This window comes from Prinia subflava, chromosome 10 (genome assembly GCF_021018805.1).
Source record: "Prinia subflava isolate CZ2003 ecotype Zambia chromosome 10, Cam_Psub_1.2, whole genome shotgun sequence".
Lineage (NCBI taxonomy): Eukaryota > Metazoa > Chordata > Aves > Passeriformes > Cisticolidae > Prinia > Prinia subflava.
The window spans coordinates 24,136,794-24,164,631 of NC_086256.1; the positions used below are offsets into that span (position 1 = coordinate 24,136,794).

Below are 27,838 nucleotides of genomic sequence, written 5' to 3' on the forward strand. Positions count from 1 at the left end.
CGGCCCGCTCCGCCTACAGTTCCCAGGCGCGCCCGGGCCGGCCCGGCGCTCACCGCGGCGGAGGAGGAGCCGCGCCGGGCCGGGGCAGCCGCGCCGGGCACGGCCCGAGCCGCCCGACCGGCCCCGACAGCTGCTGCGGGGCTCGCCGGGGAGCGGCCGAGCGGGGTGGGGCGTCCTGTGGGGAGGGTGGAAGGGAAGGGACATGGACGGAAGGGAGGGAAGGGAAGCAGCGCCCCGGGTGCCTTGCGGGCCCCCGGGCGCCTTGCGGGCCCCCGGGCTCTCCCCTCCGAGGGAGTGAGGCAGGAGGCTGCCGCCCCTCAGCCCCCTCAGTGGAGAGGCTCTTTCGGAGCCCGGTGCTGCCCGCGCCTCAGGGCGGAGCCGGTCGCGGGCTCCCCTGCTCGGGTCTGGGATCTGCGGGCTCCGGGTGAAGCTTTCCACAGCTCTCCGAACTTCCTGGTGCTGTGCGCTGCTGTGGGCAGGGTGGCGGGGTGCTGCGGGGTGTCACTGTAATTCCTCCATCCTCGGGTGGGCCGAAGGTGACAGTCACACAGTCGGGACTGCCTGGGAGAGTCACAGCTTCGGCTGGCTTGGAAACGCCCTCCAAGCCCGGCGAGTCCGAGCTGTGCCCGATCCCACCGTGTGCCCAGCCCAGAGCACGGAGTGCCACGTCCAGGCCTGCCTGGGACACCTCCAGGGATGGGCACTCCAACACCTCCCTGGGCTGCCCCTTCCAATCTCCGATGGTCTCAAAGCTTGGTTGTACTCAGTGTTAAAGGATGCTTGTTTGTGTTCGTTTGCTGGTACAAAATAGGTGTCTCTGGGGAGGTGTAATCGCTATCCTTTCTGCTCTGAACTTCCCTCAGATGTGAGTAATCCCTGTCGAGATCTGCTGTGGCTCTGTAATGAGAAAACAAAAGAAGGCAAACTATTATTCTCTATGTAGTGAAAACTTATTTTTATCTCATCTGGACCTAAAAACTTGAAACGAGTAATGAAGACATCACGCTTTTTTTTTTGTCGTAGATTTGAAGATGTCTAAAAAGAAGCTGAAGAAACTAGCTGGAAAGGAAGTCTGTTTGGATGGCCAGGATGACAAAGTAGGAGCAGCAATATTATTACCTTTGTCATCTTAATTGAAACTCCTACATTCAAGAGAATGTGAATTGTTTAGTAGCCTTGTGGTAGAAGGATGAATCCAGTTTAGAGACGGGGTCATAAAGAACAGCAGGAAGGTTGAGTTGGGCAGATAAATGTCTTTTTCTTCAGAGGCTGTGAGTAGTAGTTGTTTCTTCCTCTGAATTCCTTACTGTTATTCAATTTGTCTTTTAAAATTAACTTATCCTAAGATGCTTTATTGTTTGGGGTTTTTTTACTTCTGTAACACAGAAGGTAAACACTTGGCTTAAAATCTCATACTGTGGCTTATTGCCCTTGCTAGTGCCTCACCAGTTTGAAGAATACAGCTTTAACAGCAAAAAGATAAGGAGATCTCTAATGGGAGCTGGTGTCCAGCAGTGTGATCCCAGCATGGGTGGGAGGTGTCTTACATCCCAAACTGATAGTGCTGGGAGCAGAGGAACAGGAAGAAAATTTGCTTATGATGATTACATTAAGTGAAAACTTCTGAGGAAAGGAGGAGGTAGGTTGAAAAGAAATATTAAAAATGTTATGAGAACTCATGGATGTTGGGAATAGGCCTTGAAGAGAGAAGTGAATAAGTGAGCAGCTGGAAATGTTATCACCAGAAGTTGTCTCAGCAGCATTGTGAGCTCCACCTGCCCCACGGGAGCTCCTTCACTGCTTTCCAGCTGGTGGGGACAGCAGGGGGACTGGGGGAGCCTCTGGAATTGTCTGTCATTCTGTTTTTTCTGTTGCATTGCTGGTATTGGCCCTGAAGCTCCAGAACCAACCACAGGTGGAAGTTCTCAGAACTGCCTTAGTTTAGGACTCCCCTGGTTTCTGCAAACCTTTGATTTTTGCATTAAGTGCTCTGTAGTGTGGAAATAAACCAGCTAAGGGCACTATAGGTAGGAAAAATCCCTGCAGCAGTGACCTAATGGCCTCACTAGGTCAGCATGCCCCAGTTACTGAAGGAGCAAATTATTTGTTAAAGGATGAAGTGTCTGGAGCTTCCTTATCCAAAATAATCCATGTGTTACCATTCTCTGTTGTAACTTCCTACACCCTGCTGTGGTTTTGGGAAAACTGAGCCGTTTAACTCAGAGGTGTATAAAAACTGGATGTGGGCCACAGGGCTTTACCTGGGTGCCTGTGAATTGATCATGGTGGAATGTTCCTATCTCACATCTGTAGTTACTGTTGTAGTGGACTCTGTTGGTTTCACTTTGTAAGCATTAAAGTGTTCCATGATTAAATCATGAAGTGCTGCTAAAACCTTTGCACTCTTATCTTTGCATGCACATCCTTGGCACCCTTTGATGGTGTTTCTCTAAGCAGCCAAACCACCCAGTTGTGACATTATCTTATGAAGGTTTTGAAGAGTTTTTTTTTAACTGCAGTTTCCTCTGTAAGCCTCTGAATGTTTTGTCTTTTCAGAGCTCCGAAGACACAAGATCTTACAAGCACACTGTGAAAGGAGAAAGAGACCATGAGAGGTAAATTCTCAACCTGTCATTAAATAGAACTCCTTAAAAATATAACAATCACAGACCATTAAATGCTGAACTGACAACTTTTTTCAACCTGTTCACCAAATAAAATGTGGTGGTTTAACCAGTCTTTCTTGGGATATTTTAAACCTAGTGTACAGTAAATATAATTACTGAGTATTTTTTCTGCTCTTATAAGAAAGTTTCCTAATAATTTTTCATATAATTCACAATTTCTGTAGAATGTTTCTGTATCCCCCTCCGTTGTTCCTTTTCCAAGTTTCCCAGCAGTGCAGGATAAACACTTTGAAAGCTGTGTGTGTTTTGGCACTGTGTGACCAAGCTGACCTTTTAGGTGACACAACTCCTTTATCACGGAACTGCTGTTAAAACTTACCTGTGTGATAAGAAACTCTGTCTAGGGTGTCTCTCAAACCAACAGTGAATGCAGAAAAAGCTTTTTTTTCCATTTTCTCAAAGCTAAAATGGCTCGTACAGTGGAGAAAGGTAAATCCAAAAAATGCTGTATCAAACTATTTAGAAGGACCACTGTTGCTTCAAGTTCATATTTAAGAAGATGGTGCTCATAAATGCTTAGCTCTGTCTCAGTCAAATGCAGGTGCCTTTTTTGTTGCTCTTTTCCATTAACTGAGCTCAATCACATTACTTTCTTCATAATGCCTCTGTAGATCCAAACCAGAGAAAGATGGGCGAGAGAAGAAGCGACACCGAAGTTCTTGTGCTTTTCATGATGCAGATGGAAGATCCCAGGAAAAATCTCCAAAGAGAAGCAAAACCCCAGATGGTTCTTCAGATCAAACTGAAAAACAGAAGAAAATAGTGATCCAGTTTAAAGCCAAAGAAATCAAACATGGCAAAACCACCCGCACTCCCGATGTGGTGACTGCCAGCAAGGAAAGAAGTCGCTTTGATGGAACAGAAGGAAAAAGGCTCTGGCACAGCTTTGAACTTCAGAGGGACAAGGCACTGAAGAAGAAGAGAGAGAAAGCTGAACTCTGTAAACTCAAGCAAAAAGCAGAAAAAGCTATGATAGAAAAGTTTAAGTCCTCTGTGTATGAGGTACCACATAAAAAGGCAGAGGGCTCAAAAAAGCGGACTGAGAACGTCAGAATTCCCAAAAAGCCACCTGACAGCTCTGCAGGGAGTGGGCACGGTGATAGGCCTGCCAGTAAGGAGCCAAGTGCATTATCTAGCCTCTGGGAAGAAGAGGAAGAGGAAGAAGAATATAAGGACTTTGCTGTGAAGAAGAAGTACACCAGTAAACACAGATCATCACACTCCTCATCTGAAGCATCGCCACGACGGGACTCTCGGAAGAGAAAAAAACACAGCTCTGATTCTCCCAAAGCTCCTGAGCACTCAGGAACTAAGGAAGGAGACTTGGAAACCACAGCACTGTGTTTTAAGCAGGTAATGGGAACCTCATTCTTTGTATTATGTAGACGTTTCAGGATAGTTTCTTAATAGCAGACAGGTTTATATGAGCAGACTGTCTTCTTACTGAGTCCAGCCAGGTTTCATAGCTAACTAGGTGGATTTTTGTGATCCCAGTGTAAACCTTGTTTCCATGTTCCTCAGCTAAATGTTAAACAGACCAGAAGAGTAAAGGTCTTGTATGTTGGGACTGTGTCTGCACAGATGCTTCCCTGGCTTTGCTTTGCTGCTGGAGCTGTGGAATACTTCAGTTTAGGTACAAATCAACTGATTTTTTTGCTTTGAGCTGATACAGTTATTTCATTTCTTGAATGAATAAACTGAACCAGTGAAAACTTGCTGCCAGACAGTGCATTGCTAGCAGAGTGATGCCAGGAGAGCTTGGGGTGGATGTGGGACTAAGCTGGTATGTGTGCTGCAGAACTTGCCTTTTGTCTGTTTGTTTCTAAGCTCAGGTTGAGGTGCAGAGCCAAACATGAACTGGATTTTGAGCACAGGAGTTTTTTGCTGTTGGTGTGGTGTAAATGCCCAGAATCTTTGGAGATTGCAGTTTGTGTTACAGTAGTGTGAGCACTTTTTGTGTCTGCTAAGAGTTATTCCATGCAAAGCTGGGGAGTCACTGAGGTTGGAAGGCACCTCTGGACATCATCCAGTCCAGCCCCCTTGCCCAAGCAGGGTCAGCCAGAGCAGGTTGCCCAGGACAAAGGATAGAGGCTCCACAACCTCTCTGGGCAGCCTGGTCAAGCACCTTCAGTATGAAAAAAGGTGGGGGGTTTAACGTTCAGCTGGAATTTGCTGCGTAATTCACTGTTCCTTATGTGAAAGAAAGCCATGCATCTAAGCCCTATTAAAATGATACTGTAGATGCCAATAACTGAGGTTTATGTTCCCTATTCACTTGGGAATACCCAGTGTTCTCTAAAAAGCCCTGTAAGACATGTTGTTCTTCTGTTCCTGCTTGCTTCTAGGATGTTGAGGATCCATGCACATCTGACTCCTGCCAGGGAGGTGAGGTCAGAAAACCTGTGCCTGTCCCAAAGGTGAGTGAGAGACTTGTTTAACAGTGCAGGGCTGTATTCCAAAACTCCTGACATGGGAATGCTCCCTTGTACCTCAGTATTCCTTGATCTTTTGTGATGTTAGTAGGGTGTGTTTGTGGTATTTTTAATTCTCCCTGCAGAGCTCTGAGGACTCTCCACCCCTTCAGGACAGTCAGAATGCAGAAACAGACCAAGAGGTTGGTAATGTTTTCATTTAACACTTCTGAGTTGTCTTAAAGGCCAAGGGCACTGAGGCTGTATCACTGGACAATTCTATGACCTTTCCTAGTATTTGGCATTGTTGACTCGTGATCTACACTCAAGTGTGGAGCATTTCTTTAAAAAACTAAGCAGACTTGCTGAAGTGCTGCTAATCAGGAACTTTCTGAGATAAAGAGTATCTTTCTGTTACCATGTGCAAGAAAAGGGCCTTCACAGCTGCTAACAGGCTCCAGCTATCTCCTTTTTCATCCTCTAACTTTTTAGTTGGAAGAGAGGCATATTTTTTAAGAAGTGCCTTTTGGGAAACTTGCAATTTGTGTAGCAAAAAGATATAGCAAAGTTTTTGAACACCATGTAGAAAGGTCATAAATCCTTCTAGGCCATATTTTGGACGTCTTTAGGGGAGCATATGCAGAAGTTCTCATGGATTTACATTTCCTGTACTGACTTAAAATTCTTCAGACATCATTTTGAGGCGATTTTAACAGCTTTGATGCAAAAGTATCTTTTTGGGGAATAACTATGAAGTGATTCCTTTCAGTGGATTACACACATGCCCATTTTCTCACTGTAGATGCAGATAGTTGAAGACTTGCACGTTGCTCGTGTGGAGAGGAGGATGGCCCTGTCTGTAGTGCAGACCTGTGGAGAACTTACAAGCATGGAGATAGATCTTCCAGAACAGGATTTAAATATTTCTGCTGGTATGTCATGATGGGATCTGCTTTGCTCTCTGCTTGCAACAAATAATTACAGTTATTGATGGTCTTAGTAGGGAGCACACAACTGATTGTTTCTGCTCTTTTCTCTTTTTTCTCTTCCCCTAGGGGCTTTTAGTTCTGGTCTGAACATCCTAGTGGTGATTGACACAAATATAATGATCAGTCACCTTGAGTTTGTGAGATCCCTGAAATCTGAGGATATACCAGGTATGTAAATATGTGCTGATGAGTAAGACATTGTAAGAAAAACAGATGCTGTAAGAGCCTCAGGCTACCTAAAGGAAACTAAGCCCTGGGCTCCTTAGAAAGGCAGTAGGTTTCATGCAGAAGGCACACACTTGAGAGCCTGGTTCTGTGAACACAAACAAGCTGCATCCTAGGGAAACCACAGCTGTGGAAGCAGAACCTGCTGTACTTATAGCCCATATCCCTGCAGAGAATCATGGCAGATATTCCCAGGAATATGCTTGAATTCTTAGTGGTAAATAAGTCTTAACCCTTTCTAAGAACACAATTTAAGCATTTAACCTCTTACTGGTGATAGCTCTGTTTTCTAGTCTCTTTTTAGCATTCTTTTTCTAGAAATATAAAACAGTCTAAAAGTGTTGAGCAGTCAGTCAGTGCTTTGTTTCTGTCTTGGTAAAGGTGGCAGAACTGAGCAATTCCTCAGGAATTCAGAATGCAGACCCTGGCTTTAATATCTGCCTCTAATGTGCTGGGAAGCTGTTGATTAAATAATGTTTGCAGGATTAGGGTTGTGCCTGTCAGTTCTGGGTAGGCATATCTGGAATCTTTCAAAATGCTTTGAGTGCTTTGATGCTTTCAGCTAATGAATACAGTTCTTCCAGCCACCTGGAAAATACCTTTCCTTAGGGCCTGAGTGATTTTCAGGAGTGTGTCAGACTCTATTTCTTCTCCCAGGTTAGGAATGCTGTTGTCTTTGGTACACTGAGATGCCTTTTTAGAATACTGCAACTCCTGGTTTCTGGTCCTACTCCAGACCCGCTGTGTTGAGAAGGCTCCTGATTCCTGCCTTATTTGTTATTAATGGTTATTAATGATGGTTATTATTGGTTATTAATTATTATTTAGGATGGTTGTTAATACATTTTTTCAAAATTCTGTTCTCATAATGTGAATGAGAAAGAAAATGGTTGAAGTATTTGTCATGGGTAGGTAGACCAACAGAACTTCTGATTTACTCGGTATTTCATATAAAAGCTTAAAAGTTCAGCCCATACATACCTACAAGTGAAAGCATGGTCCAACAGCCACACTCCCTGCTCCTGGTTTAGGTGTGCTGGTTGGCAGTGAGCACAAGCCCTTGCTGCTTTTTGTTTTGTTGCTTGTTTGTGGTCACTCAGCTGTGCAGCCTGGTATTCCACCTTGCTGCAGCATCTTACAGCGGGTGTGTGTGTCACGATCAGCCAACCAACGTGGGCTGGACATCGTGGTGAGTTAGTTTTTAATCTCAAAGCCCAAAAGACACACAAAGGGGACTGCAAATTAATCACAACAGCAGTGCACTTTATTGAGTGCCACCAACATCAGGATAGATGGAGAGGAAAAAGGAAACAAAGGATAGCAAGAAAAGGAAGGGGAAGGGAATAGCTACCAATGGAGAGATGAGGTCCTCACAGCCATTCGCCAGTAGATCCATCTTCTTCCATTGGGGAGAGCCCAAGGGTGATAAAGCTGTGAGGGCTTCTTAAGAGTCTTTTCCAAGGCAACAGGCAGGTCACCAAGAGGTGGGGAGAGATCTGGGGTCTGTTGGGAGGACAGGTGTGGGTACAGTTGGTACAGGACTGGTGTGGGTACGATCGGCCCAGGACAGGTACAGCAGAGGTACAGGACAGACCAGTCCGGCAGGAAGCACGGTCAGTCCCCCGTGAAGTCCCATTGTTTCTGCACAGGTTTCCAGGAGAATGTGCCAGTCCTTGGTCACACCTGTGGGTGAAACCTGGCAGACATCCCACCTCAGTCCAGGCCAGAACTCCTGTGCTGGGGGGGTCCTTCGGTCTCTGTCCTTGGTTGTGAGGCAGATGAAACTTCAGACTGTCCCTTACAGTGTGCCCAGATGATTGCTGCAAATATGTGTAATGATGTTGTCAAAGTATTCTGCTGATTCAAATTGTGTCTCCCTTTTGTTTGCCTAGGATTGTCACTTTTCTATGTAATCAGTGTAGTGCCAGATTGAGGTTAGATTAGAAAGAGGGAAGTCAGCCTTTTTCAGCTGTTTTTTGAATGCTGGATTCTCTCGAGCAAGAAATATGAAAACTATTGGCAAAAAGGTGTGAACATGCATAAGTATGATGTTTGAATTGAAAGTTCTCTGTAGTAGTTTGGGTTGCTCCTGCAAATACCTTTGTTTATTGGTGGTGTGTTTTCTTTCCAGGAGTTGATAGACTTGCATTAATAATTCCCTGGGTCGTCCTACAAGAGCTGGACAACTTGAAGAAGGGGAGGATGCTGCAGCATGTTCGGGACAAAGCTATCCCTGCAGTGCAGTTCATCTACAAGTGTCTCAAGAACCAGGACTCCAAACTGTGGGGGCAGTCCATGCAACTGGCTTCTGAAAAAATGTGTAATATATGTGCGATCCATTTGTGCTGGGTGCTTCATCCTTGCACTTCACCTAGTGGCAACCTTAGAATTCTGAGTTTATTGGAGATTTCTTCACTCTGCTGTTTGCTAATTAAAATGAGCTAATTTCTTACAGCAGCCTTCAGAGTGTATCCAAGGCTCTGGAATGCAAATGTCTTCACTATCTATTGTTTCACCAGTTGTTTCTCACTTTCACCTTACACTTTCATCCTTGTGTGGGGAGTGTTAAATGTACAGAGAGCACCGTGAGTGCTCTGAGATGTCTGTGAGGCTGAGCTGTGCCCACATCCCTCAGCTGTGTCTGCGCTGCCTTTGCAGATGGGCTGAGCGACGAGAACAACGACGACCGCGTCCTGCAGTGCTGCCTGCAGTACCAGAAGCTCTTCCCACAAGCTCTTGTCGTCCTCTGCACGTGAGTTCCTGGGTGCCTTCAGCTCTCCTGCCACACTGCTTTCAAATCAGGGCCTAAACAAATAGCAGTTTCTTATGAAAGCTCTTGCAAGGGCAATCACCCTCTTAAAAGCTAGAGTAGAAGGATATAATAAACCACTGCAACTGGAGATGGAATCACCTTCATGAGCCTGAGGCCTGAAATAGAATTCAGCATACTCAGTATTCAATTTTAAAACTTGCTAAAGCATAGGTTTCTCAGACTTGATTCTGGTTTCTCAGAAAAAATACTACTGAAGTTACAAAATGGAAAAAATAGGTGAAGTAAGGATTGAGATCCAGTTAGACTTTATCCCTGTCCCCAGCCAGGCGAGCTGGGAAGCAAACAAGGGGTTTATCTTAGAATGAGGGAAGCTGGGGATGGTTTTGCTGCTGTTCCTGTTGTGCTGCTGTTCCTGTTTGTGAGGGTAACAGCTGACCTCTGGGTATTGATTCTGAATTTGACACAAGCCAGCTCAAAGGACAAATACTCCTTGGCTCAACTTGCCCTGGTCTTTGCTAGAACCAGTTCCTGCACGGTTCAGTGAGTGGGGTTCAAACTCTGGGCACCATTTGTGTTGTTCAAGTTGACACAGGTGGCTGCTGAAAATGCCATTTCTGTCACAGTACTTATAGGGTAGTGATGGTGATTTTAGGTTTCACTGATGAAAAAACAGCAGGTGACTTCAGAACTGCTTTTCATCCAAAAATCCCTTTATCCTCTACCAATATTAGAAATGGGTTTTTTGAGAAAGTACTGGGATGTAACTTGGTCCTGGATTTTTAAAGTAGTTCTACTGGAGCAGAACCTCAGAGTGGCATCTGGGATACTGATTTGGCCAGCAGAATAGTCAAAAAGGGTCTCAACAAAGAGAATTAACTGTAGCCATCAAATAAGATAGTACTGTCTTAGAATTATTGCCTGGTTTGCTTTCTGAGATGACAGCAACTAAGCATCACTGCTGCAATAATTATGGCTATTATTTTCCTAAACCTAGACCCTGATACACTTCTTATGTTTCTCATTTTTTCTTAATTTTCTGGTTAAATTTTTTGAGCTGCTTCTACTCACTTGAGAAAAAGAACTTCATCTATATAATGAAGTTCACAAAATAAGTTTTCCAAATACCCATTTTTTCAGTGTGCTGCTTTTATTCCCTTTTTGACAACAATTAATTCTTTTTTAGAGATGATAAAAATCTGTGTAGCAAAGCCATTGTGAGTGAGGTCAAGGCGTTCTGCAAAGCTGATCTGGTCACTGCTCTGCAGAATGTGAATGCAAACAGGCCCCAGAGCTCTGAGGAGCTGCAGCAGCCAAAGCAGGGTGAGTCTGTGGAATGTGCTGGTTTGTGAGTGTGTAAAAATCAGTGGGGTAGAGGAAGAACAGTTGCTACTATACCTTCAGTTTGCTTTGAATACTTAAGAATGTTTTTTGTTTGGGGAAGGTTTTTTTCAAAGGTTTTCTGAAAGTTCAAGACATTAATTAAACCATAGAGTTCTAGGAAGTTCAAATATTGTGTATTTTTATTTTATGGAATAAAACACTGCATTAATTTCCTGTGTTTAGAGTAATTTAAAAGGTGTCTTGAACTTTTTGGGAGTGAAGAAGGTTTTTTCATTTTTCCAAAGATACAAGAACAGCTTACAGAGCTCAGAAGTGATCCTCTTGTGCTTGCTGATAACCTTGCTGGTTGTATGTGATCTAAGTTATTAAAGGAAAAAAGAAATGTGGAGTAAGATGACTAATGAGTAATACTCTGGGGAAATTAACCTTCTTAGTTAGTAGCTCTTAATTAAAAATAGAGTACAAGTGGGTATAACTAGAAATACTCGAAACTTAATTAGGTGTAGCACCTCTGCTTTATAAACTAAAGTGCAGTCTGTCTTTATTTATGGGGACAAGTTCTTTGTGTACCATCAGCATGAATTAGATACAAACCTAGTTTGTAAATAAATACCTTTTGTGTCATTGGTTTGACAGATACAGAATTTGGGAAGACAAGAGGCAGTGCTGGTTTTACTGCACAATTCCCAAATGTGCTTCCAGACCTTGAAAGGAATTTAGGAGAAGCTTTGTCTTGTATTTTGGAGACTGAGATGAAGCTTGCATTTGGAAACCTGTGGATGGAGGTGGTTTCTTACATCATCTTGCTTGATATTTTGATTATTGAGAGGTTTGAATGTCCTTGGTGTTTTATTGCTATTAATACCTGTGCCAAGTCATCCAGGTCCCTGATATCACTGACAGGGAACAGCTCAGTGTTCACTTCTAATATTTCATTTTATAGCAGGATTATTCTGTTTGACCACTAGTGTGCAACATGTGCAGTGTTTTATTAGAATTTTAATGACACAGTAACAGGGGTGCTGGTTTCTCTGCGAAGTTTCAGAATTCTTTTTGTTAGTGGCATTAAAATTCTATTTCAGCTTTTCTAGGCAAGTAAATCCCTGCACTGTAAATGCAGCCTGCAAGAAATCATTGTCATGTTCTGTATAATATTTATTGCAGGCATTTCTTCCCACCAGAACAGATGTGGATAAAACTGTTCACAGCTAAATTGATTCCAGTGCAGATACAGAATAGCAAGGGCACTAATGAGAACCTCTAAACACACTTGCAAAAGTATTGTTTGCAGAAGATAAATACCCATTTACAAGGCATTTTCAAATTGTCCATGCTTTCCTTTAGATTCCATTTTATAGCTGGAGGGTTGTTAAAAGTTTAATTTATTGCAGATAAGCCTCTGTGGCTTTAAAAATCCACCAAAATCATGGGGTGACTGTTGTTTCTCAAGATGCCCTGATTAGTCGCCAAGATTTTAATCACTTCTCTATTCACTCAGTTAACTTCTTTTAACATCTCTTCAAATGCTGGTTTCACTTGATAGTAGTGAATTCTCAGGTTTTTTGCAATAGATTTATTTTTACTTCATGTATAAATAGTCGCAGTGTTTATTTTTACTTCGTAACAGTACTGGAAAATCAAAGGCATATTTACTGTAGCTCTTTGTTCTTGTTACTGTTGGCCTTTGTGCACAAGTAACTCATTAGATCAGTTTTGAGATAAATCAAAGTATCAAGAGTTTTTTAGGAATGGGTAACCACAAATCATGAGAGTGATTGTGCATTGCTTCTGAATGAGCATCACTGTTTAACCCACGGTGCTGCTGGATCAAATCTTTATTAATAGAAAAACTTGTTTAAATCTGGGCGTGGTCCTATTTCTGAGGAATCACTGAAATTCCCCTTCAGCAGTCACAAATCATCACATTCTTGAAGAACAGAGCAGTTGTGGAATGTATAGGAATGTGTCTAAATGAAAAGCAGCCTTTGAATTTATAACACACTCTCTTCCAGATCCTGTATCTGAAGCCACCATGGACCTTAGCAAACCTATTGAAATGTTATAAAAAACACTGGATGGCTGTTTTTGGTTATGTGGTGCCAAGGAGTTTACTTTCGACCATTGAATGTCTTTCCAAACACCTTTATGCAGGTAACAGTCCCTGAGAATGTTAATTGTAAACATGTAAAAAGCCTCCCTGTTCTGGTTTGAATTACAAAACTGACTGCATGTAGTAATGGTCACCAAAGGCTCTGAATTCTTTTTAAAAAGAAAATATTCCTTTTCCCTCCTTTGCCCCCATGTTACGAGTAACCAAATGATCTGTGTTTGCCAAAAAAATTATGGAGAATAAAGGATATTTAATGTGGTATGTGAGGGCAGGGAGGTTTGTTTAAAAAAAAAAAAGCCAACCAAAAATAAAAACCCCACAGACTTTCCATTTGTTTAAAGATGTCTTTGAGCATTTAATTTTGACAGACCTGGTGAACTCCCCCAGAGGGTGGTGGGCACTGCCCAGGCTCCCCAGGGAATGGGCACAGCCCCAAGGCTGCCAGAGCTCCAGGAATGTTTGGATAATGCTCTCAGGGATGCACAGGTTGGGATTGTTGGGGTGTCTGTGCAGAGCCAGGGGTTGGACTCCATGATCCTGGTGGGTCTCTTCCCATTCAGGATGTTCTGTGATTCCTTGGTTCTCCCTCTTTGGGATATTGCTGTTCTGCAGAATTACTTTAGATATGCCAGTTAATCCTCGTGCAAGACCCCAAGATAAATTTGGAAGACTTGGTTAAGGAGTGAGCAATCTCATGCATGTTTCTCTGAGACTGTTGTATCTGATGCTTCTCAACCATTTTTCTAGGCTTTTCATGTGCTTCTGTTAATCTAGGCATTTGAGTATTAAATTTGCCTGCCAAGACTGTTAATTCCTAACTTTTTTTCTCTCTCTCTCTTACATCAATGTCTAAACATCAGATAAACCATTTGACTCCTCAACAGTGCATATCCTGCTACAGGAATCCAAAAAGCTGCTCCATGCATTCAGCTGCAGGTCAGACTACAACGGTGTCCTGCCCCAGGCTTACGCTGAAGTGACAAAACTGTGTGAGACCCTCGGGGAGGTAAGGGCAGCTTTGGTGTTTGTCCAGTTCACCCCATCCTCGAGTTGTTCCACATTCCAAACCTAGCTTAGATTTTTTAATTATTCCCCTCATTGCCACTGATTACTCCAGGAAATGTTGCTGGGGTGTTTTCTAAATGAAGAGACCCTGACTTTAACTTCTGTTTTCATGCCGTGAATACCTGCTGACACATTTTTCCCTAATATAAACGTGTTAGTATTGGGAGGGTGACTGAAAAATGTTATTTTGTCTCAGTTTTCTATTGCATTTGTATCTGATGGCCCTTAGAGTTTAAATTTGCTGTTTTTCCTTCTGACATGGGTCCCATACTGCTGTTCTTAAGTGTGTTATTTCAGCTTTCATTGTCTTTATAGCTGAAGAAGGGACCCCCTTGTATCACGTGGCTTGTGATGGTTACTGGGGATTGCCCTGACAGCTTTTGTGTTCTCAGAAGTTGGTCTTCACTCCCAGCTCAGCTCTGAGTTGCTGTGGAGGAAATTCCAACTATCTTGGTTTATGGTTACTGTCAGTTCCATATGTAATGGCATAAAAAGTGGAGTTGTGAGCATGGATTAAATCTTTGGATTTATGGGAAAGAAGATAGGTGAGAACAGCTGTAAAGAGTTCTTGGTGTCTTTGGAAAAAGCTGAAGGGGAAAGAGAGAAGGTCAGGAGTCACCTGTGCTGGGACCTCTGTGCCATGCAGTCAGACCTGAACCTGAGGTTCTGCTGTCACGAGAATCAGGCTCTGTCTGAAAACTTGGCAGGAAGGAAAATTCCTCCTGGGAGGGTGGGGAGGCCCTGGCACAGAGTGCCCAGAGAAGCTGTGGCTGCTCCTGCATCCCTGGAAGTGCCCAAGGCCAGGCTGGATGGGGTTTGGAGCAACCTGGGACAGTGGAAGGTGTCCCTACAGGGGGTGGCACTGGATGGGCTTTGAGGCCCCTTCCAGCCCAGACCATTGAGAGAGGCTTTGGATGCAGAGACTGTAACCAAGGTGACTCAAAAAGTTCAGTCTTGATTTCTTGAGCATTGCTTTAAAAGAATCTGTAGAAATGTGTAGATTCTGGTTTTCTGAAGTTAGGAACCAAATAGATTGATTATCTGTTTGCTGAACTGTTTTATAAGGTGAGGGCAGACAGTGAGCAGGATTTATCAGAAGACATCATGGTTCTTTCAGAAAATGCTGCGTGTGAAAAAATGGAAGCCACGGTGCCCAATCTGCAAAGCACTGAGGAAAAAGAGCTGCATCCCAGCTTCCCTTTGGCTCAGGAAAACAGGCACCAGGAAGTCTGGTCGGTCCTGGAAGGTGTTTGGAACACCATGAACTTGTACAGGTACAGCTTGCTAAAGGGGCTCAGATCCAACACATTACCTTTGATACCTTTGAAACAAGCACACTTTAGAGACTGGGCTTTTTTACCCCATAATAAATCTAAATTGACCCAAATCACATAACCTGTCACACAAAAGTTGGGAGCATGAAAGTTGTTATGCTGCTCTTTTTCTGTGTAGCAGTTGAAATGAGTTGCCCTGGAAAATGAAGTTGAAAACCCCACAAGTATGAGACATCCATGAAAATCTTGTATTTATCCATAAAATAGCATCTGAGATCTTAATTTTCTTGTGGTTATTTTCTTTCCAAACCCAGTGGAGATCTATTGGCTTATGCAAAATTCTATATCCTATTTTAAAACTTGAAAATTAGTTTAAAATAGAAATATTTTGTTGTTAAGCAAAATGCTTCACTTTCTGAAATGCAGAATCTAGTGAATTTCTCATGTAAACTCAGAATTGCAGGAAATTACCTCCTCTTCCGTCTAGATGTTCTACCATTGCATTTATTTTGGTCATTTTTAAAAATCTGCTGCAAACTCACTGCAATGCCATATCTTTTGATAAAATCTGAATAGGTACAGTGTTTTCTTTTTGTTGTCTTAGTCTGCAGTCTTTTCCAAGGAGAGTCTCTGAGCCAGCCAGGCACAAAGGAACTCCATTTCTGGTGGTCTGTAAGGACTCAGCTAATCAGCAGTGAGAACTCCATTTCTGCATTTCCATTTATTCTGTTTCAGATAGTGTGATTTATATTTGACATTTTAGTTTTAATAGACAAAATACAAGCACAAAACAATCACTGGGTTTCTCTGAATTCTGAGCTTTTTTATTAACTGCTTTTCTTCTTTATTTCTTCTGAATTTCAGTATTGAGCTGTTCCAGAAGCTGGACCCCGGTGCAGTGACCATGGCTGCCAAGGCCTCGTTTGAGGAGGCTTTTTTGGGCCTGCAGAAGCTGCTGGCAGCAGTGAAGGACATCCGTGAGGGCATTGGCAGGTGAGCACTGCAGCTGGGCACAAAGTGTGGGACAGGCAGTCACAAAACTCTGAAATATTCAGCACCAAACCATTCTTTATTGTGTGCTTGGTAAAAATCCTGCTGTCAGTGCTGCCTTGAGCCATTGGTAGCAAAGGGTCATGAAAGTGTTGCAGCCATGGAGATCTCTTGTAGGGAATTGCCTTCTATGTCTGGGGTTTGTTTTCTAGTTCTCGACCAGCAAGTGGTCTCTGCTGAGGTGTAACTGGAGCTATTAGTGATTAATGATTATGATTAATACATCAGTTCTGATGGCAGGAACTTTCAATAATTCCAGGCATTTGCATTTCAAATGTGAGGCCCACTCAGATGGGGGCATAGTTCCAACAGAGTGAAGGATATAAAATTTTGGGGCTTTGCTGTTCCCAGTTTGATTGTTCTTCATGACAGCCGTAACAATCAGCTGCATTCTCTCTTTAGGCAATATAATATTCTCTCTGTCTTCATAGAATCACAGAATCCCACAGTGGTTTGAGTTGGGAGGGACCTTAAAGCCCATCCAGTGCCACCCCCTGCCATGGGCAGGGACACCTTCCACTGTCCCAGGGTGCTCCAAACCTCATCCAACCTGGCCTTGGACACTGCCAGGGATGCAGGGACAGCCACAGCTTCTCTGGGCACCCTGTGCCAAGGCCTCCCCACCCTCACAGGGAACAATTCCTTCCCAATATCCCATCTAACCCTGCCCTCTGCTGTTTTATTTACAGCACAATAAATTGGAAGTTTCAGGAAGAGTAAGGAATCTCTTGTGTCATCTTGGCTTAGTTCTTTTTTCAAGGCAGCGAAATATAGATCCATTCAAGGAATTATAGTCTCTCTTTCAAATATAAATAACCAAAATATTATAAAATTAAAAGCAGAAAAATATGGGTAGAAATGTGGGCTTGAGCAGCCGAGTGCTGATGGATTCAGTTTATAGCTGGTGGGGGTTTTTCCCTCTAAGGAAATTGTTTCAATAAAGCAGGTTACTGCCAAACTTTGCTCTCTTCATTCTGATGCTAAAGTTTTTAAAGTTTAAAGGTATCAGTTTATAGATGTGGTAGATGAGATTAAATGGGAATATGGAATATTCAGGATGGTTATTTTTGTGTTGCAGAGGTGTTTCATTGAAAACTGTTGGTTTTCTTTGTGTGGGAGAGCTCTGTAGAAATAAAAACTCCTGACATACACAGACTGATCATTGGAATGGAGTACTTTTCCTGCACACTTTGGAAATGCCTGCTCTGATGTGCAGGTTTGCAGTAGGTGGCATCGTGGAGCAAGAAATGGGGAGAATTTGCACCAAGCATTGGCCTTGAGGGGAGGGATTTGAGGGAGTTTGAGTGTTCTGAGGAGCTTTTCCAAAGAGCCAGGTTAATGTCTCATTGCAGTTTCATGAATATTACAGAGTATTAAAGCAAAACTTCACAAGTTTCCATAGAACCTGAATGGTTGGGGTTGGAAGGAACCTTAAAGCTCATCTTGTTCCACCCCCTGCCATGGGCAGAGAGGCCTCACTTTCATTTTGCTCCAAAATTCACCTTGCAGCATATTTATTTTTCTTGATTTTTGAATAAATGCCTCTCAGTGACCTAATCTAATGGCAGGAAAGGAGGCACTGGAGAAAAAATAGTGAGAAAGTTGTGTCTTCAATACTTGGAGGTAACTCAGCTTTCAGTGATAAAATACAACTGATTCTGTGGTACCTTCTGGTCCCTGCTGTCCAGAACAAAAAAGAGAGAAGATATCTTGTGAAAGTTTGGAAGCTTTACCAGTAAATTATACTGAAAGTTCATCTGCATTAAAAGTTTAGATTTTCAGATTGTTAAAAACAATTAGAAAAACATGATGATGCTTTTTGAGATAAATGTAATGATACCCTTAATCATAAAAAAATGGCACTACCCCAGCTATTCAGGCTTGATGTTAATGACAAACACAGATAGAGAAAAGGAAAAAAAGAAAAAAAAATCTGTTTCATTGAAGATATGTCAGTAACAGCTTTGGGCACGTTACCCTGTTCTGGCAACTTCTGTCACACTGTGCAGGTTTTTTATTTTCTCTTGGCTTCTTCCTCTAACAGCATTGGTAGCAGAGTGGTGTTTGTATTGCACAATTCTGCCAGCAATGACAGCCTACAGCTCTGAAATTAGGAATAATCAGCACAGTTAGCATATTCTAACTATATACCATTACTACTGGTTATGAGCAAAGGGTGTGAAACCTCTGAAATTTAAGCATCCAGTAAAATTGTGAAACCATTACATGATTTTAAATAATTTTAGATTGAGGATTTGTGAGTATTCTCACTGATGGTTTATATTTGTATTTGGGTTGGTTATTATTTGGAACCAGTTAATTGGGGTACCTTATTTAAGGTCTCTTAAATTAACTCTTTAAAGTAAAATAGGGGTTTAGGTTGGCTGTGTTTGCCCTGAGCTGAATAGAACTGGTGATTCCAAGCTTTTATATGCAGCCCTAGGGAACTGGACATTGTCTTTATGTTTCCTGCCAAGTTTCTTTTAGATAATAAATCCTTGTTCATAGAAAAGAAAGAAAATTCAGTCTTTGGTGAATTGATACAGTTGTTTCAAGTTGGATTTTTTCTTTTCATCTGTTGGATAAAAGAGAGTTTTTTTGTTCATATGCCAGCTTTAAAATCACTTACAGTTTATAGCATACACACTTAGATACAGGCCTCCTAAATATTTATACTAATATGCTGTCACCTGTAAAAATATTTGTGTCTTACTGACTGCATAAAGGGCCTGAATTCTGCTTTTCTAATATTTTATTTAAATGGAATTTCTCTCACACTTCCAATGGTTTGGAAAAATGTGGTTTAGTCAAGGGCTCCATAAACATTTGTAAATTAAAAGTGTAATTTCTTAAGATTTCAGTAGTGGCAGGAGAGTGTTACTATATGAGAACTTATCACTGAATTTAAGTAATTTAAAAACAATGCTGCCGTTTTACTACAGAATTCTACAGATGCAGAGAAACTGTGTCCTCTTTATTTTTTCAGCTGGTTAGTGGAGGAACTGAGGTTTCTTTTCTTTGGTGTCTCATTAGAGAATTGCCTTCATTCCCTTAGGCTCCTGTGGCAGTTAATAATTTCTGCCATAAAATCCCAATAAAATCTCTAGATGAAGAGCTCTGCCTTTAATACTGCTCTGCACACAGTCTCTTTCTGGAATTAAAATGGAGATCAGCTCCCTGTTCAAAAAGTACCAGACATTCCAATCACTACTTGTTTGATCTTTATGGTTTTATGCGTTTAGATGAAACCTGAAACTGAACTTACCTGCAGCCTTCTCTGGAAAAAAGGAAAAAAAGCTCAACTAGAGCTGGAAGTGGGCAGTGCTCCCCGAGGGGCAGGGCAGAGGTGGTGCTGTGCAGCTGCTCACGCCGTGGTGCCTTCAGAGCAGCCTGAAAAGCAGAAAGGTTTCAAACACGGGGTTGTGAATGCCATGGTGCTTCGAACCTGTAGAGCCAGGGGTGCAGCCGGGGCTGGCAGCTGAGTCACCTCCAGAGTGACAGAAAGCACCAGCTTGGCTGTTGCAGCCCCCTCTCATTAGAGGGTAAAAATGAGCCCAGACACAGACTTCTTGTTAAATACAACATAAAAAGGTTTATTCCTCTTTCCAGCTCAGCCATCCTTACTCCAGCTCTGGCTGCAGCAAGCTCCTGCTGCAGGTTTCCCTTGCAGCCTCTGACTGCAGGGATCAGTGTGCAAGGATCAGTGACTGCAGGGATCAGTGTGCAGGGATCAGTGACTGCAGGGATCAGTGCCTGCAGGGATCAGTGACTGCAGGGATCAGTGCCTGCAGGGATCAGTGTGCAGGGATCAGTGTGCAGGCTGTGCCTGCAGGGATCAGTGTGCAGACTGTGCCCGCAGGGATCAGTGCCCGCAGGGATCGGTGCCCGCAGGGATCGGTGCCCGCAGGGATCGGTGCCCGCAGGGATCAGTGCCTGCAGGGATCAGTGTGCAGGGATCAGTGTGCAGGCTGTGCCTGCAGGGATCAGTGTGCAGGCTGTGCCTGCAGGGATCAGTGACTGCAGGGATCAGTGTGCAGGCTGTGACTGCAGGGATCAGTGTGCAGGGATCTGTGACTGCAGGGATCAGTGTGCAGGGATCAGTGCCTGCAGGGATCAGTGTGCAGGCTGTGACTGCAGGGATCAGTGTGCAGGGATCTGTGACTGCAGGGATCAGTGTGCAGGGATCAGTGCCTGCAGGGATCAGTGTGCAGGCTGTGCCTGCAGGGATCAGTGTGCAGGCTGTGACTGCAGGGATCAGTGTGCAGGGATCAGTGTGCAGGCTGTGCCTGCAGGGATCAGTGTGCAGGCTGTGACTGCAGGGATCAGTGTGCAGGGATCAGTGTGCAGGCTGTGACTGAAGGCTTTACCCGGCTAGACTGTGACTGCAGGGTCCAACAACAGGCCCTGACTGCAGCCCCAGACTGACCTCATAGCAGCAGTTCTCTCTCCCCAGGATCCTGCTTCATGATTTTCTCCTTCACACTCCTCAAAGTTCCTTTTCCATGATGATTCTCCCCTTACCAGTTCAAACCCACCTTTTATCTCACTCATCCTTATTGGATGTAGCTGTTACTCATCTGGGGTGAGGCTGTACTGGGTAATGAACACCGCTGGTACTTACCAGGGGTGAGATCACCTGCATTCCCTTCTCCTACCCTTGGCATTGATGAATTTCCCAGCTGGCTGCTGTGGAAGAAACCCTGGCCTGTGTTGGGGGCTGTAAGCGCACTGCATCCCCTCCATGCAGCACAGTGAGGAATTGGTAATGGCTCACAGGGAACTTTGGGGTTTCCATTTCCCATCTCCTTTCCTTTCTTGGTATTCAGGTAATGAGGTTAAAAGGGGCTGTTAATGGATGAGGCTGCCTTTTCTCCCATCAGATCCCAGCCTTTTCAGTGGACCTCTGCATTTGTTAACTGGTTAATGCTCTGTGCCAGCCCTGCCAGCCTGAGCTGTGACAGAGGGACAGCTGAGTGGGACAGGCCCCACGGCCAGAGCTTTCCCCAGTGTGACAGGGGATTGCACAGTCCCACCAGACCTCCCTTGTCCCTGCCCTCACGGGGCAGGGAGCAGCTGGAAGGCTGGCCTGCTTTCACTGCACTTGCACTGTGGGCTGAGCTTTTTCACTTCTGCTTGATAAGTTCATTTCTGGTCCTTTCCAAATGGGCTTTGCTTTCTCACAGGTCTCCTCTGTGTACAAGTAAGGAACCACATTTTGAGATATTTCCTATCCACTTCTATTTATTATTGTATCTTACACCTTGTGTTTGGCATCAGATGAGTGACAGGACAGGAGACAAAGAAACACTGGGAGTTGTTTGGGAAGCATTTGAGATAAAATCACCAAGTCTGACTGTCTCCTTTCTCCCTCGTGCCCCCAAGACAGCATTTAACCTCCAGCTGGTGGCAGGTATCCATAGTCATTCCTTGGGTCTTCCCATGACATTCCCTTCTTTACCTCACATGCTCAGTATTTTCAGAAAACTGTGTAGAGCCACACTGGAGTTCCTAGGTTGGAGCTGAAGTGCAGGATGGGGGTGTTGAAGTGTGGTTCTGCAGGGCTGTGCTGATGGAAAGGCCAAGAGATTCCGTGCAGTTCCACCCTGTGCTTTTGGACCAGTGTGGAGAGAGGAGCAGCAGCAGTGTTAGTGTTGTAGTGGTCACACCACTGAAGTTCACATGGCTGCTTAGGACAGTTTGGTGTAGAAGCCCTTTGCTTCATGGATTACTCATTTAGAGGAAGTTCTCTAGACACAGTTCTGTAGTTGAGGCAGACTTTTTATCACTGAGGAACTCCCATGGAAACGAGGGCAACTTGATTTAGGGAAGTAATAGAGGCAGAGTCAATGCTCATCCAGACAGGTCCAGATTTCCCAGTGTACGCCTTCCCTTAAAATGTTCATTTTCCATAGCACAGGGTGGTGGCTACAGGCAATGAGAGGAACATAAAGTGATTGAAAGCAGTAGGGAGCGGTGGTGCTGAGAAATCATTGCTCTGCAGACAGGAATGTGTCTGTTTTGTACAGAATATCTTCCCAGACTGGAGCTGGTTTGCAGCCCCTGTTAGCTGCAGGTAGCACCAGGCTGTTTCATGGATGCTGACCTGTTGGGAATCTGTGGGGGAAGCTACAGTGCAGGCTCTTCCCTCAGAGCTTCCCAGAGCTCTGTGTGGAGTGAGGGCTCTCCCCTCAAAACAACAAATCTCTTTTATTTGGAGCTGCTGCAAAACTTGGAGCCAAATGTCAGACTTCTCACTCCACAGTACAAACCCAGAAACCATTGGCATCATCCGAGCAAAGGCCATAAATGAGGTACAGGCTTTAACATTAAGTTACTTGGATGATTAATTACACAATTTGGGTTTTTTCCCCCCAAAGAACTGGAGACACAGTGGGTTTCTCCATCCACCTGAGGTCTTGCAGGGATACACTTGAGTGTGTTCCCTCCATCCTTCCTCTGGATAGCTCCCATGGCCAGGTTTTCCACCAGCAGCTCTGTCACTTATCCTTGTGTGTCCTTGGCACAGCAGGAAGAATAGGGATGGACAGATTTTGCCCCAGCATTTTGTGATGGCCTTGGGGTGAGGTTATTCATAACATCTCAGCTTTTATGTTGTGTCCACTTGTGCCTCCAGGCTGATGGCAGCAGTTTCTGCCTGGGCTGGAGGGAATGATTCCATGAGGAGGGAGTGATTCCATGAGGAGGGAATGATTCCATCCAGCCTCTCCCAGCTTTGGGATGCTCTGCTCCTGCTGCTGCAGGTGCTGGGTGTGAGAGGCAGGGCTGGATAGGCTGGAGCTGCTGGGGGAGAGTGGGAGCTGCTGGGAGGGAATGGGAGCTGCAGGTTAGGAATGGGAGCTGCAGGGTGGGCATGGGAGCTGCAGGGGGGGGAATAGGAGCTGCTGGGTGGGCATGGGAGCTGCAGGGTGGGCATGGGAGCTGCAGGGTGGGCATGGGAGCTGCAGGGTGGGCATGGGAGCTGCAGGGTGGGCATGGGAGCTGCTGGGTGGGCATGGGAGCTGCTGGGTGGAAATGGGAGCTGCTGGGTGGGAATGGGAGCTGCTGGGGAGGAGTGGGAGCTGCTGGGTGGGCATGGGAGCTGCAGGGTGGGAGTGGGAGCTGCAGGGTGGGAGTGGGAGCTGCAGGGTGGGAATGGGAGCTGCAGGGGGGGGGAATGGGAGCTGCAGGGTGGGAATGGGAGCTGCAGGGTGGGAATGGGAGCTGCTGTGCAGTTCCAGCTGCCAGGATTCCCAGCGTTTCCATGGAGGGTTGCTGTCAGGTTCTCTTTTCCCCAGCCAAAGGCGATTGTTGCTGAGGTGCCCAGGGAAGGCTCTGAGGTGTTTTTAGGCAGAGCAGCCAGTTGGTTCCCTTCCTGACTCGTAGTTGGCAGGTTTAGGGCAAGCATTTTGGATACTGCTTCTTAGAAGGGGGGGTGGGAAGAATGCATGACTAATTTTTGGTGATAATTGCTGTGAAAAATGATGAGAAAAAGCAGTGGACACTCCAGTTACAATAAATCCTGTGCTGTGTCATGGTGTTCCAGCCTGCTTCAAACACAAGGTCCTTTAACTGGGATTTTTAAACTTACTCTGTTACTTTCCTAGTTTTTTCAGTTCCTAATTAATTCATTTATAAATGAAGCTTACAGCTTGCAAAGAGGAGGGAGAGGAGAATTTGGGCACTTTCCCATGGGAAAGTAAATAGAGCTTTCCCTAAAAGATTTTTTCTTTTTCCAAGTCCAGTCACTATGCTAATCATGATTTAACTATGTAAGACTTAAAAATCAGAATTTTATCAGTATTTCTTGATATATATAAGGTGTTACTTGTGTTTTAATGTTGATTTTAAGGTACACTTTGCAGCATTCAGGAGGGTTCTGCTTTTCCTGGTGAATACAAATGAAGTTACACTGAGGTGGAACTGAATTGTATCTGCCTAAATAGATGAGGATAATTAATTTTGTTAAAAACCAGCTTCTTTATTGAATGGGGTTCACATCCTTGTGGAAAAGGGTGTCCATCAAGGTGCTTCATTAAAGCCACATCCCCCTGGCAGTATTGGATGGGAATTGGTGGTTATTAGCAGCAGCAAGGATGGGAAGGGAATTGCAGCATTTGGGCTGCATGTGGGAATGTGGAGGGAATGAGTTAAAGGGGGTGGGAATGTTGTGTGTCCTTTGCTGTGGTTCTGCATGAGCCCATGGGCCTCGCTGGTGGGCACCAAAGGCTTTGCAATCACTGCTGCCTTTCCTCCCTCCTCAGACAGAAACATGGAGGGAATTTGTAATTAGAAAAAGCCTCCAGAAAAGTCCTCACAGAAATAATAAGCTCTTTAATTCTGTTAGAGTAGTGGAAGGGAAAATTCTTCAAAGTTCATAATTTCCGTTTTGTTCAAGTAATTTTCTCCCCTTGAAGATTTCTGACTTATTTTTTTAACTCTTTCATAGGCTCCTTTTCTACTTGCTTTAAAGCATCCCCAAACTTTTCTTTTTCAGAATTTTGACCCCAACCAGAAGTTTCCAAGATATTTGGACCCTCTATAACTTCCTCAGAAGACATGAGGTATGACATTTTCTTTGGTTTTTGACCACTTCACTGACAGATTTTATTTCAAGTAGCTCTGAGGTCATGTCTCATCAGTGTATTTCCATTAAGAATTTTGATTGTTTGCTCTTATTTATTAGTTGTTGAAGATAAAGATAGATTTTGGTTGGATTTCAACAGGTATTTCAATTCTTTGTGTGATTTCCTGGGTGCTCACTTGGTGTGAATGACTTGTTCTTGAGAGTAAAAAGCCTTGAAATTAATATTTTTAGTAGAATATTTCTGTTTAATATGATACATATTTCAGGCTTTGCAGTGCTCTGCTATGCAGGGAAATATGTTTGGGGTTTGGGCCTTCACATATCTTTGGAATTGATGCAAGTCAGAGGTGAGATACACACACATATATCTCTATATATGTATATGTATATCTAAATAAAACTGTAGGGGAACTTGGGAGGAAGAATTATAACTGGTTAGAAAATGCAGCTGGAATTTGTAATACTACATTTTATTACAAGATACAGGATGACTTTTTAAATGCACTGCCTCAACTTGAGAGCCTCTTAGGGAATATGTGAGCTATATCTGCTGTTGCTACTGTATAATTGTAGCAGACATGTGATACTTGGTAAATGACTATGTTAATTCTTTCTGCCTTGTTTTAGGTCAATAACAGCCTGAAATTCACTGCTGAGGAGCTGTATGAGTGTGTTTCACAGGAGCTCTACAGGTGAGCCACTTACTGCCCCATTGGGGGCAGCTTTTCCACCTGTATTAACCAAGGTACCACAAAAGGAATCATCTGGATCAATAAAAATCCCCCTTTGCAGGAAGAGTGTAGGGAAAATAAATAGGGGATTTTTTAATTCCCCTTTTAATTTTAATGCCTGATTAACAGAGAGCAGGAGAGGACAGAAATTAAATTGGAGATGAGGCATCAGTGCCTACATGGTGATTTTCAGCTGAAGGTGAGGTGTTGAGCCCTCTTTCCTTTGCCAGTGGTTTCTGGCTCATTTCTTCATGAATTTGTGTCAATGAAAGTTTGTGAATCCAGGCTCTGGGAGGTTTCTAAAATGCCATCATGGATTTTTAATAGTTCTGAGCTGGCTGATAAAGGCCAGGCAACTGGTTTTTGCTGTTGTGTGGATAAGAATGAGCTGTCACTGGCCAGGATCAGCTAAATGAAAGGCTGGAGAGTGAATTACTCCAAAAAGCTTCCCTTTGCCTGGATTGATTCTGGGTCCCTGAATCTTTTGTGAAGTTCCGTGTGCAGATTGCAAGATCTGGGGACAAGGTTATTCAGGGAGGGAGACATTCAATATTTGTATCAGTAATAAAAAACAGTTTAAAAGCTTCACACCCCCAGACTGATGGTTCCAGACCTCTATTGATACAGGCATAAGGAAAAGGGTGTGTGGAAATTTGTGCTTAGCAGAGTAAAACAAGTACTTTGGAGAGTGCCCTGGCAGCCCTCAGGCTGTGCCTGGGGAACTCAGTGAATGAGATTTTCTTCTTTTTTGATGAGCAGCTTTTAAATGGTCTTTTGAGAAAGAGTCTTGAAAACTTAAGTGAGGGTGTGTTTATATGTGATCAGGTTGAGATGACTCATTTGAAAGGGTCTAAGTCATAGGAGGGTGTATCCAGATCCTCATTTTGAGTGTGGGTACAGGATGTATCAGTATGTGAAGGATGGTTTGAACTGAACTGTCCAGAATCCCAAATCTCTCCAGAAAGTGGCTGTCAGTGACCTCTCCTGCCAATTGTTCCTCTTTACCTGCCGTGGAAGGAAACAGGGGCTCTGCCTGTGGCAGCTGTGGCTTGGCTGTTGTAAGGAGCTCGTGTGGAATCCTCAGGTGTAGCAGCTGTAGTGCAAAAGTCACTGCTGCTGCTGCGTGAGTTTATGGAAATGTCCTTGAAAATTTAAGGAGTATTTGTAAAGATTCCTGCTCTGCTGTGTCCTGCTAACCTTTCTCTCCTGTCTCCCAGGGAGAGGCTGGAAGTGGGCTGCTGCCAGCTGGCACAGCTGGAGCAGACGCTGGAGCAGTGCCAGGCGTCCGCGCACAGGGAGGCCGAGAGCCGGGGCTGGCTCTGAGCCGGGCGGGGCGGAGAGGGGAGCGCTGCTGGGGCCACAAACCTGCGGCTCCTCCTCCTCGCCGTGCCGGCGTCGGCTGAAGGGAAAACACGGTCCCACAGCGGGCCTTGAAAGTCGGGATTTCTGAGAATGCTGTTCACTGCTGGAGTGTTCTGTCTTGAGTGAGGGTGCTGCAGGATAGCCGTGGATAACAGGAGAAGCAGGGCTGGTTTGGGATGCTGCAGCTGTGCTGTGCTGCTGTGAGCATCCAGCGTTCCTGGGAGGAGCTGAGCTGGTAATGGGCACATTCGAAAACCCCTCTGTTTGTTTTGGTGGTACCTCACAAGTCACAAGTGAGAGAAAGGAATCTCTTGTGTCACCTGAGGACAGAGGGCAGGAAGTAGCTGAGAGCAAGGCCAGGAATGAAGGACTGACCCACAGACACAGCTGTGTCTCCTGTGCAGTGAAGGCTTAAGAGAGGATGTAAAATGGGCAGAGGAGCAGATTGATGCTCGTTTTTTCTTAAAGGCAAAACCTCACACAAGTGTTTGTCTCAGACCCCTTTTCAGAGGAAAAGGGCATTTCTCTTTTGTTTAGGCAGACATTTTATCTTCATACAGTGGAAACCAGCTAGCAGTGCTCTTGGGGAAACTTCTTACCCTGCTCTTGCCCCATCCTCCTGGAAGGTGGGCCTGGTTCTCCCTGCTCTCCAGGTGACATCCCTCTCTGGCTGCACTGTTGGTTGCTTTCCAGAACTGCTTTAAGTCCATGAAACTTCCCAAAAGCCATTTTCTGAGGCCTTTAATGCTACCTCTTCTTGTATGTATTTGTACAGAGATGAGCTGACTGGCAAAGTTCTGAAGTGTCTATTTTGATATTAACTTTTGGATGTATTTGTAAATTCTTGATTGTAAAAATGTAATTTATTGTTACAATAAACAGTGGTTAATTCTGAGAGCTGGCTCTGCCCAGGCCCTGTGGGTGCAGGTGCAGCACAGCCCTGCCCAGCCCAGTGCCAGGAGCAGGGTGGAATTCCCGTGGAAGCACGGTGGCTGTGCAGGGCTGTTTCCATCAGGCTCCTCCAGCCCCAAGGTGCTGATGGGGGCACGTTGAGGAGGACACGTCTTTTGTTCCCCACTCTCCTTCTGCCTCTCCCTGCTCAGCTGGACCAGCTTCCCAGCCTGCAGGGGCCAGTGAATTTCCCTGGGGTGGGTGTGTTTTCCCACTCCAGTGGGAAGCTGGAGCAGCCAGCTCCTCACCGCTGCACAGGACCTGGCTCATCCCTGCAGCTGCCCA

The 27,838-nt window shown here is 44.5% G+C and overlaps 1 protein-coding gene across 2 annotated transcripts; it reads left to right on the top strand.

Moving 5' to 3' along the window:
• Window positions 1-32: 32 nt before the first annotated feature.
• Window positions 33-27,497, top strand: SWT1 (SWT1 RNA endoribonuclease homolog). Of its 2 annotated transcripts, XM_063407756.1 has the most exons (19): window positions 33-165; window positions 1,024-1,097; window positions 2,557-2,615; window positions 3,299-4,040; window positions 5,033-5,104; window positions 5,245-5,301; window positions 5,901-6,030; window positions 6,154-6,255; window positions 8,444-8,632; window positions 8,971-9,064; window positions 10,269-10,405; window positions 11,063-11,211; window positions 12,439-12,577; window positions 13,397-13,542; window positions 14,667-14,875; window positions 15,740-15,868; window positions 24,420-24,486; window positions 25,137-25,201; window positions 26,458-27,497. In XM_063407756.1, the coding sequence occupies exons 2-19, from the start codon at window positions 1,032-1,034 to the stop codon at window positions 26,561-26,563; spliced, it is 2,658 nt and encodes an 885-aa protein (XP_063263826.1). In that variant the 5' UTR covers window positions 33-165; window positions 1,024-1,031; the 3' UTR covers window positions 26,564-27,497. The 2 variants fall into 2 exon arrangements, with proteins under 2 accessions (XP_063263826.1, XP_063263828.1); XM_063407758.1 differs by lacking the exons at window positions 24,420-24,486; window positions 25,137-25,201; window positions 26,458-27,497 and having other exon boundaries at window positions 14,719-14,875.
• Window positions 27,498-27,838: the final 341 nt, after the last annotated feature.

Excerpts from the sequence above, each read along its gene's own strand:
- SWT1 (XM_063407756.1), top strand. The coding sequence starts at position 1,032 with ATGTCTAAAAAGAAGCTGAAGAAACTAGCTGGAAAGGAAGTCTGTTTG. Across the intron at positions 9,065-10,268 it reads GCTCTTGTCGTCCTCTGCAC|AGATGATAAAAATCTGTGTA; the intron begins GTGAGTTCCTGG and ends ATTCTTTTTTAG. Across the intron at positions 13,543-14,666 it reads TGTGTGAGACCCTCGGGGAG|GTGAGGGCAGACAGTGAGCA; the intron begins GTAAGGGCAGCT and ends CTGTTTTATAAG.